We start from the raw sequence: 11,313 nt of genomic DNA, 5'->3' as shown, positions 1-11,313 counted from the left end.
ACTTATCCACCAAAATTTAGTAAGTTTTAATCTTATTATTTGGAGAAAGTTAGAGCTTAGTTTATAGTTTGACAAAACCTTATATACAATTCATATGATCTAACAGCCTTCATATAAATAGTTCCAATGAACAAGACGATTTTCTATGATTTTATATCAAACAAAAAAGATTAAATTCCAGTTAAACCATAGACTAAATTCAATCTTTTTAAAACCATATAAACTAAATATGTAATTTAACCTAAAAATTTATATAATTGTTAGTTTGTATTATCATATAATTTATAATACATTATATAATACATATTATATTAAAAAAATAAATTGAGTTTATAACATGATATATTGTATTTCTAAATATTTTTATATATATTTAATATAATTCTGCTTTTTAGAATGTAAAATTCAAATTCCAAATACAATGTGTTTTTAAAATTTGCATTGTTTGGATATGCATGTCGATTCAACTCTGTGAATCTGAAAACATAAAACAAAATCTAGATTCCCTACCAAACAGGACCTTAGCTTTTAATACTCTATTGTGAACAACTTCCTTTTGAATCCTTGTATTTTGGATATGATGAGCGTGCTATGGGGTTGTAATTGAGATGTCCGGGTGCACCTATTGATCACCTCTCTCCCCCCATTTCTAAACTTCTCTATTATTTCCAAAATATAACTCTCTTGTCATTTGAGTTTATTAATAATATAGAAGCTTGTCGAATGAAAACTTCCTTTTGTATAACTCCATCCCCAAGTTATATACTGTTTGGAAGAAGCATTTAGCTTTGAACCTCTTCAACAATGAAAGCATATTCACTTAATTGTCAACAATGCTCAACTTCTAAACCTAATGAAAGAAAATGGAATAAGTATCATACATCGATTTTAATGTTCACGCAAGAAACACAAGCCAAGGGAAGAAAACAAAAAAACATATCTGTGAAATAGGAGTGAACCAGAAACGAAGAAAGTACTCTGTCAGTGAAGAGTTGAGAAAATATCAGCCTTACCACAAACTCAAACTAAAAATTTTCCCCATTGCGAGCATTTAAAAAATAAAATTGTAGAGCATGGAACAAAGTAAGGATTTGAATTCAAATAAATTGCAGAGGATGAACATTACACAAAACAAGGAAAAAAACCCTACAAGTCCTAAGGAAGGACAAAATAAATTGCAGAGGATGAAACATCAGTGAACATCTGAACTCAAATTTTTTGCCATTTACACACACAACTCAAGATTCCAACAATATACAAGTAAATCACAAAATAGACTAGAAAAAGAAAAAAAAAACGAAATCGAAAACTCAAAACTAAACCAAAATAAATACCTGCAAGATAGAAGAACAATCACGAGACGGAGAGAGGTGACAGCTAACTGATACCTCACAATCTTCGGAGAGACGGTCGTTCAGAACAATGAGATGGCAAAGGGGGTTGAGAGGCAGTCAAAGCAGCTGGACTGGAGAGGATGGAGGAGTTTGAAATTAGGGTTTGGTATCCTTATTGAATGAAGGGTTTTGGGTATTCTAAAAACTAAATAAAATAAGAATGGTGATTCCCGGTTAATCACCCTCCACAATCACTAGCCAGCTGATACTTCCCAAATCAATTTTGAGTGATTTCATATTTTTCTAAAATCATTTTTATTAGATGCCAAACATCATATTTTTGTGCAAAAGTGATTTTGGCTTGAGAAAAAGTGTATGCCAAAAACTCTAAAGCAATCTCCTCTCCCTTGGTAGAGATTTTTAACTCGATCTCTCTCCCCAAAAGCTACCTTCTCTTCCATGAAATTCTTGGGTCATTCCCTGGACAAAATCTAAAAGGCCTAGAACAATCCTCCCTGTTGTTTCGGAATCTCTCACCATCAGAATCACCAAATGGATGCTTAAAAGAATAAAGAGGTTCATGTCTCTCATTAAATCTTCTTTCGTCGTCATCTGGTTCGCCATCATTGTACCCAGTCAATTGACCCAAGCGTACAGGAGGACCATAAAAAAAATTGTCGTTTTCAATCCTTCCTTGAGGATCTATAGCATCATAGCTTCTATTTCTAAGTGGTAACCTTTCAGTCTGATTCCTATCGGGGATAATAGACCTCATGTGGCCATGGTCAGGTGCAGGACCCACATCCCTCAATTCATCAGATGCTGAAAGGAAATGGAATCCTTGTCTTCTGCCCGGTGGCATATGCCCACGTATAGGACGATGATCAGGAGATCTCATCCTTTCCGACCTATAATTTGGAGACCTTCGATGTGTCATATCGGAACGTTCACAAAATCTATCAGATCTTTTTGAAGAGAACCATTGGCTGGGGGAGCGAGCCCTGGCTCTTACTGGAGATTTAGAATCAATTCTGGGAAAAGATTTTCTTTGGAATGAGAAGTTCCTTCTTTCCCGGAAGAAGGGTTTGTCTATGTCGTATGGAGGTTGAGGTCGTGGATACATCAGATCCACTGTGTCATCAGCAAAATTCCTAGAGAACTTTTCACCATGTTGTCGATCAAAAGAGCCACCTTCATCCATGCATCTACCTGGACTAAAATCTCTAGGTATTTTGTAAACCATTTTTCCACCACCTACATTCGGACCATGTCTTCTTCCAAATGACTTCCTCCTTGAGGGCCCATGAAAAAAAAAAGGTTCCTCATCCTCTAGCAATTCTCTACCACGTCGGTTAGCACCACCAAATGGACCATCTGGTGTAATCTTATATCGATTTTGATCAAGACCAGGACCATGGTAATCTATCTGTTGTTCACTGTATGTTTCTGGAGAAAAGTTGGGACCAAAATCCCATTCCTCAGATCGGTTGTCCAGCCTATTGGTACTTCTCCCTCTTCTATGACTAAAACCCATCAATGGTGGCTGGCCTTCACGTTTGTCTATAGAAATTTTCTTGGTAATATTACTGTACGCATCATCTCTAGCAAAACAATGTCAAGATAAACAAAGGCATAAGACCGGTTAAAACAAGTGTAAAAAGAAAAACAAATAGAAGAAATCAAGTACGTGATAATCACCTTTCTTGAGGTTGCATATTTGCTCCTTCAACTGCCATGTTGGGTACAAACTCTCTCTCCTTATGTGGTAAAACCGACCTGGCAAAACTAGATTTTTCCTTACAAGGAGTTGAATCAGTAGATACTCGATTAAAATTAATTATCCGACTATTTCTAGTGCCTCCATTGATATCCTTTGCATCATTTCCGTTTACAGACTCCTTTACAGTAGGCAAAGTTAGATCCCTATTCTGCACTACATCTACTGCTACAGCATTCTCCATCTCACCCTGAGAAAATGTAGGAATCAGTTCCTCATCAACGATTTCATCCGCGGTGTCATGTGCCTCAAAGTTGTGCTTTTTATCATACTGAAATAATTGGCCTCTTCCTGTGGCCTTCACAGGTCTGTTTACATCCCCACTAATAGAATTCTCTACGGCATGCAATTCTTTCACACAAAGATCTTCATTTTCTTGCTCATAAGATTTACTTTTAGTTGTAGTCCGGACATCATCTTCACTTCTATGATCCAGATTTTCTGGTTTAGTTTCCTGTTCAAGAGGGCCTAAAGCAAGAAGTTCATGATCCGGCAATCTAATGGTATTGATCTTTTTGTCATCACAACCAGCATGATCCAAAGGCTCAATTTCTCTTTTCTCATATGCATGGACTTCTACTTCAGTTTCCTGCAATGTCTCCCGGACCTCCCCATCTTCGTAGTCTTCTTCTAAATGATTATCATTATCATCATCATCAACAGCCTCAGCTATATCCCAGTTACCATCTGATTCATATTCAGAAATATAAGGGTCTTCTTCAACTACAGGCTTCAGATAAGATGAATCCAGACTTAAATGAAGATGCCCTTTTGATGGCATGCATGCATAAATAGAGTTGTCTTTATCTTCACTATCTAAAAGGGTTTGTTTTCCGCATGGACTGTCACTTTCCACCATTGCAGATGAGCAAGCATAAGTTTCAATAGTTGTATTTGTCTTAGTGGCAGACATCTTCGCTACAGGTGAATCACCACTAGTACAACCCTCCCATGATTCCATTGAGGTATTAAGATCCCACTTTTCCCTGTTCAACTGCAAAAGAGGACCATCACAATCAGACCCTACGTTATCTTTGACACATTGGGTGCTACTTCCATGCTTGTTTAAAGAGAAGTCCAGTAAAACAGGTTCCACAGAATCCTGCTTCAGGAAATTCAAATCACTCTTTTCAGGAACTAATTTCAGATCCATATGACAGTTCAAACCTACCGATACTCCAGCTCCTCCTCCAACTTCACAAATTGGAGGGCTGCAATTTTCTTCAGGCATTTTTACATCAATTTCTTCCTCTTTGTTATCAGCAAGAGGATCAGAATCAAGGCTAGTTGACGATAAGTTTGACCCCCCATAGATCTCTGGTGATGTACGAATGGTGTGTTTTACAGTTACCAAGGATTTACCTTTATATTCATCAAAACAATTAATATAAGCATGTACCCGCAAATTGGGTTCTTGAAACTTGACTCCTGCCGTGCCAATATCGCTCTGGACTAAGTCTACACAACATGAATCGCTATCAGATTTTCCTTTCTTCTCTTCAGAAACATTGTCCTGGTTATTATTCAACAATGCAGAACTTGTGACAACACTAGAACTTGAAACTATTGTCATAGATAGAATCGGCTGCTCAGTCTTTATTAAATTTTCATTGCGGTTAAAAGAAGATAGATCTTCAGAAGGAGATGGCTGCTCGGTCTTTATTAAACTTTCATTGCGATTCAAAGAAGATGGTTCTTTAGGAGGAGATGGCTGCTCAGTCTTTATTAAACTTTCATTGCGATTCAAAGAAGATAGATCTTTAGGAGGAGATGGCTGCTCAGCCTTCAATAAATTTCCATCTGAATGGAATGGAGGTAAATCTTTAGATGGAGATGGAGGTAAATTTTTAGATGGAGATGGAGGTAAATCTTTAGATGGGGATGGAGGTAAATCTTTAGATGGAGATAGAGGTAAATCTTTAGATGGAGATGGAGGAAACTGCACTACCGGAAATCTCCTTTTCTTGATAGGAAGAATTGCATCATAATCACTAGCTGACAGCTCAGTGCGCTTAAAACCAACCTGCATAGTGCCAATAGAACATTTACTGACTTTTTTTTTTCTTTTTTTTTTTTGTTGATAAGAGACATTTACTGACAATAATTATAACCATATAAAGAAGAAACGTGCATGATCTTCAAAATCCAGAAAACATCAAAGAAGAATATTAAGCACCTCTTCACTTTCTACAAGAGTCATTATTCCAAGACCTCAGAGGCTCAACACAGTTTCTTGATCTTTTATCAGTTTAATCCAACACCAAATTCTCACTAACTTCTGAGAAGTAACTTTCGAATTCTGCAGCGTATGGATACTAACACATTAGTATTCTTCGAAAAGATTCAATATGCAAGATAGCAGACAACACGTCTGTCGTAATAACCAATTAATCTGCAAGCGAAAACTAAAGAAATTAGCGATGCAGCACAGTTCCATCGCGAAAACATCATAAAACCAGCATCCAAATCTTAAATCCCGCAGGCCCATCCTAACATATTAGAAGTTCTCATGTTCAAACTTTAACCACAAAAGTTCAGACGATCCACGCGTCAAGATTGGATCAGGGAAAACCCAACAAAATGAACCCTATATCAAACTCCAACAGAGAACTTTCGGGCATAATGTTATTAAATCCAAGAGTAACCAAACACAATCTGGTATCCACGCAAAAACTTGTCATTTCATCCCATAAAACGGACAAAGAAGACAAAATTGACGATAAAATTAAAAGGAAGAAAATAAAAGAAGCATAAACCCCCATGATCCCATCTAGGCAAAACATATTCCACATATAACCATCCAAAATCACTTGATATGGAATTGGATTGAATTACTAGAAGACATTCCAGTATTTGAACAACTGATCCGCAACCAACAACTGAAACTTGAATAAAACTTGCGTCTGCCTCGAAAGAAACATACTCAGCTGATTCAAAGAAATTGGTAATCCTAAAGGCAGAGATGCGAAGAGTACCGAAACGCAGATCTAATAGGTACTTGGTATTGGTGATGATACCGGGAGAGAGTAAGAAGGAAGGAATCAAAGTAGAATCATAAAAAAAGAAGAAAAAAACCCAAATCGACGATGACTTGTAGATTGGCAATGGGTAGGAAGAACGGAAAAGGAAGCAACGAATGAGATTACCTTCGGGAGATGGAGAAATTGCGTTGAAGATTAAACAGAGAGCTGGACGCAAAGTTAGGGCTTTCTTTAATTAATAATTTGCAATAATGAGTTTGAGAATCTCAAATCAAAGCATTCCCCTGACATCCGAAAGTTGGGGGAAATTTGGTACTCTATTATGCTGGGAATGATGGTTGGAACAGTGAGACTAAACCAAACAAACGATTTTAGGTATAATTATTATATTTGATTCTTAAACATCTCATTTACTAACCTTCTTTGTTCTTTGTTGCTATACTATACATAACCCCTTTTGTATTAGTCTACTTTTCAAAATCCGATTCTCACACCCACAACCCCAAACCCAAACTACCAATTTTGCAAACTTAAATGCATAAATGAAGTTAATTCTTTTGTCCTATACGGTTCCAGTGTTTCAAAATATTGAATCATCATAAATTTTTATTATCTTTTTAGTTTTGACTTAATTCATATCTTTTTCTTTCTTTTTTTACCCTTTAATTTATTATTCCAATCATCTGAAGTATTCTCTTTTCTTTTCTTTTTTATCTAATTTGTTTTATTATTTTGACATTTCCAAACTCCAACTTGTGAAATGAATTATTCTTTTTAGATAATCAAACCAACTTAATGAATGACATTTTCTGAGGAAAAATCGAGATAGACTATAATTAATCAACGTCACAATTTTCTTTTTGGTGTAAAAGGTAAAATAATAATCTATAGTATTTATAAAAGTCAAAGGTTTAGTTTATGTTTCAAATCACTTCTCAATTTTATGGTAAATTCATTTATAATTTTATTTTTTAATATATATTTTATGATAAATTCATTTATAATTTTATTTTTTTAATATATATAATTATAAAAGGCACACTATTTTCTACTACTTTTTGAATTAATTAAGTTTAGTGGAATTAAAGTATGCATAATGTGAAAAGTTGAATGCAAATGGTTTTTTTATTTACTCACTACTTTTTTAATTAATCATACTTAAGTTTAGTGGAAATAAAGCACGTAGGATATGAATAGTTGAAATGCAAATGGTTTTTTATTTACATTTTAGTAATTATTTACAAATTAAATATCTTATTAACTCTAATTAACAATACAAATTTAAAGACTTGAAAGTTGAAAAGTGGTTGTAACATTTTCTACAATATAAAAAGCTTTCTATATTTTTTTTTTCTACCAACGTTGTTATTGAGAAATTTGGATCCATCCAATGAATTGTGTAATGGGACAAGATTGGTATGTCGATCATTTAACAAAAATATTATACATGATGCTGAAATAGCAATAGGTGATCATGCAGAAAAACACGTTTTTCTGCCACAAATACCATTAAGTCCACTAAATGACAATGGATATCCATTCAAGTTCAAAAACAAACAATTCCTAATAGAATATATCTTCCTAAAAAGTGTGTTTTCTCATGGACAACTTTATGTTACACTATCTATAGGAATTTCAATAAAAACAACAAAAATTTGGATCAAGCTCATAGGTGACAATAGGTTACCTTCAAATTGTACAAAAAAAAATTATTTATAAAAAATCATTTTTTGATATATGCAGATCTTACATTTAAATTCTTATATTTTAATCTAATTATTGTAACTTCTTCTCGTGTACATCTAATTCTATTACATTTTGAATTTTGGATTTCGTACCTTTAAATTTAGCACAGCTTAAACATATATATGCAATGTTTATCATGATCTAAAGCTACGCATTATACGTGTCATGCACGTGTCTTTTACTAGTACTAATAAAAAGCTTGTGTATCAAGATGTGGATATAATCTATTCCTAAATCACAATATTTTGAAAACAATAAATATTAAAATAAAATGCATATTTCTAATCCATCCCTAAAACAAAACTTTAAAAATTTGAAGAAAATTACGTTATTAGGTCTTTTTTTAAATCATTTAATTTATCAAATTCATTGAAGAAAACTAAACTTTTATGAAACTCGATGAAAGAAGCGTTCAAATAAGGTTGAAAAAGGAAGTGAAAGCTCATAAAGTGATCTAAAATTTAAAAAATGTATACTCATATATGATTGTGTTGAAAATTTTTGAAGAAACCTAACCCGAATCAAAGAAAGAATCGAACCGAAGATGAAGAGTGATGGATATGAACATTATGAGTGGAAAAATGGATCGAATTTTACTCTAATTACATCTAAACACTTAGAGATTAACACGCATTAAACACAACCCTAATTACACTAAATTAGGGTTCAAAGAAAACATACTTTAGTAACTTTCCGAAATCTCGAAATCTTTCTCCTGAACTCGAACCGAACCACCATTAGAGTTGACCTGCTAATCTCTAGACTAAGAATCAGGTTGTGGGACCCGTTAATTGAAGGAATTAGAGAGATGTGGAAATTTGGAGGGAATTAGGTTGAGATATGTTTAATTTTTTTTTAAGAGAGGAAAAATAAAAGTTTTGAAAATTAAAAAAAAAATCAAATGGCCAAAAGTCTTTTTCAATTCAAAGAGAGGACTATTTATAACCTAATTACATGCAAAATGGTCAATACCTAGCATTCCACTAACATTTAATGGAATTAATCACCATTCCGTTTTCTCTTAGTGAGCTTGGTGTCATCACCATAAGCTTCCACATAGCGCACTAAGAGTTAGTGGGATTATCCAACAAAATGTTTGATTTTTCCACTAACTTTGGTCAATGGGCAAAATTGTCATTTGATCATTCTAGTTAAAGTCAAAAGTCAACATTTTGACTTTTTATCATTTTGTCTGTTTTGACTAATTCCAACCTCCTGAGCATGAATTCACATTTATTTTTTTCAGATTCAAATCACATTTGAATATATAATTGGTCAAAGTTTGATTTTTCAAAATCAAAAGTCTGTTTTTTGACTTTTTACAATTTTGACCATTTCCATTAATTCCGAGCTTTCAAATATGAATCTCTATTCATATTTTTAATATTTTAAATCATATTTAAACATAAAGCTCTTTCTCAAAGCTATAACCGACAACTATATCACTTGTAGTTGTCGGTTTCTCTCTCTTTACATAATTCGAACAATTCGAATTATTCCAACATGTTGTCCTAAGTTAATTCCGTATGAGCTAATAGGGGAACCTAATGAACCTATACATCATAGGCTCCAACGATCTGAGATTAACTCACCCTTTTAGACCAAGCTAATCAACATTCGATAACTAACGAGTCATTCAACTAAAGTCTCATAGTTGCACTCCCTTCACTATAGATATATTTATGTCTATCCGATATAACTATGATCAGTAAGTTAATCTTTCACAAGTTGTTCGTAAACTTGGCTGGGTTAAAATACCATTTTACCCCCGAGGCTACAATTTTTTCTTAAGTCTCACTGATTCACTGTTGAATAATTGGTTTAAGGTCCAACCTATAAATCGAATCCCTCTCGGGCCAATGAGAGAGTGGGACCCCTTGTTCAAGACTTGGATTCAGTCCTTAAGATAACAACCTATCTACTAACCCTAAAGCGGGTAGGAGTGATTTTTGTTTTGCACCCTATGTCCCTAGCTATCCACCTGGTCTTACCCCTAAAATGAGGTGCTTGTTGAGCCAGCACCATTGAGATGTCCTCACCCATGTAGATCTAAGGATAATATCGTTTGAACAGAAGTTCATAGTTAGATCGGGATTAATCTTAAGTTACCTAAGTAATCATAATTGAAATAGTCAGTTTATAGTGTTATAACTTAAAAGTGACTATTTCTTGGTTCCAGTCTTATGTAAACTCTTTACATAGGATGTCCCCACTTCCATGTCTCTATATGAACAATTTAGGATCATTTCGTTTGTACTAACTACAAAACAGTCCGCATCCATAGCTTTTCCAGAATAAGGCGTCCAACCTTATTCATTCATAATAAACCGTTTGGGCTATATACTCGAACTTGATCCAAGTTTACTTCTCTATATAAAGTCTATATTAGATAGCCTTTGAACCTTAGTTTATTGGATTCAAGATTATAATATTCTATTTTCACTAAAAAATCCTTAATAAACACTTTATTGAATAGAATGTAATTTAAACTACAAACTACGAGTTTTATGACATAAATTCCAACAAAGAGGATATTAAAAATACAAATAATAGAGAAGAGAGAAAGAAAGAAAGAAATATGAAGAAATAAAAAGAGGAAACCGTGGAAATAGCAAAATCCTAGATAGAAAAAAGAAAAATAGAAAATCTCAAAATAATTTTGATTTATGGCAAAACTACCTGTCAGATGAATCTTTCCAATTTCTTAGGCCCGAATTTACCCCTCCAGGAAGGGCAACCGCTCACATACAAATACATTATATATGTTGAGATCAAAAAATCAAACAAAATATCACATATCACGAATACAATGTATTTTTAGACACATTCACTTATGATAAACATTAACTAAATCAAAAAAATATTATGTTGTTGCAGAAGATTGAACTAACAATCCTACTAAAGATATGACTTTAGTTTCAACACCTCCTAATTATTAGGATACAAAATCAAGTAATTAACGAATTTGTATATTTCATATTAGTTATAAAAAAATATATTAAATAATACATATTACAAATTTTTAAGGTGTGATATTTTCAGAAATATAAAAAACGGCAAAATATTTACACTTTATAGAACTATTCCGAAAATGGAAAAAGTCCAAAGGCCCACCGTGTAAAATACAAAAAATGTCCCGTCAACCATACCGTCAACAACACATGCCTAATATATTTGCGATCGTTTAGATTTGGTTATTATTTCATACGCGATCGTTTAGATGTGGTTACAACACAATCGTTTAGATATTGCTACAACTTATATGCAATCGTTTAGATGTGGCTACAATTTATATGTAATCGTTTAAATTTAATTTTGTTACATGATCGTTTAGATTTGAGGACCCAAATCTAAATGATTTTTTTTTTTTAATTTGGTATATAATATTTTTTAATTCTTTTGGTACACGATCGTTTAGATCTATTTACATGATTGTTTACTTTTTTTACACGATCGTTTACATTTAGCTACTCAA

At 33.4% G+C, this 11,313-nt stretch overlaps 1 protein-coding gene across 4 annotated transcripts; it reads right to left on the bottom strand.

Moving 5' to 3' along the window:
- Positions 1–345: 345 nt before the first annotated feature.
- On the bottom strand, positions 346–6,507 carry LOC103501674 (uncharacterized). 4 transcript variants are annotated; one of them, XR_007823764.1, is made up of 5 exons: positions 6,258–6,507; positions 5,288–5,410; positions 3,033–5,134; positions 1,335–2,935; positions 346–850 (listed from the first exon to the last, which is right to left on the bottom strand). XR_007823764.1 is itself a non-coding variant. In XM_008465337.3 (4 exons), the coding sequence occupies exons 2-4, from the start codon at positions 5,309–5,311 to the stop codon at positions 1,780–1,782; spliced, it is 3,282 nt and encodes a 1,093-aa protein (XP_008463559.1). In that variant the 5' UTR covers positions 5,312–5,503; positions 6,258–6,507; the 3' UTR covers positions 1,197–1,779. The 4 variants fall into 4 exon arrangements, 3 of the variants coding, with proteins under 3 accessions (XP_008463559.1, XP_008463561.1, XP_008463562.1); XM_008465337.3 differs by lacking the exon at positions 346–850 and having other exon boundaries at positions 1,197–2,935; positions 5,288–5,503; XM_008465339.3 differs by lacking the exon at positions 346–850 and having other exon boundaries at positions 1,197–2,935.
- Between the last annotated feature and the right edge of the window lie 4,806 nt (positions 6,508–11,313).

Source organism: Cucumis melo, chromosome 9, assembly GCF_025177605.1.
Source record: "Cucumis melo cultivar AY chromosome 9, USDA_Cmelo_AY_1.0, whole genome shotgun sequence".
Classification (NCBI taxonomy): domain Eukaryota; kingdom Viridiplantae; phylum Streptophyta; class Magnoliopsida; order Cucurbitales; family Cucurbitaceae; genus Cucumis; species Cucumis melo.
This window is presented reverse-complemented; position numbering and strand designations above follow the sequence as displayed.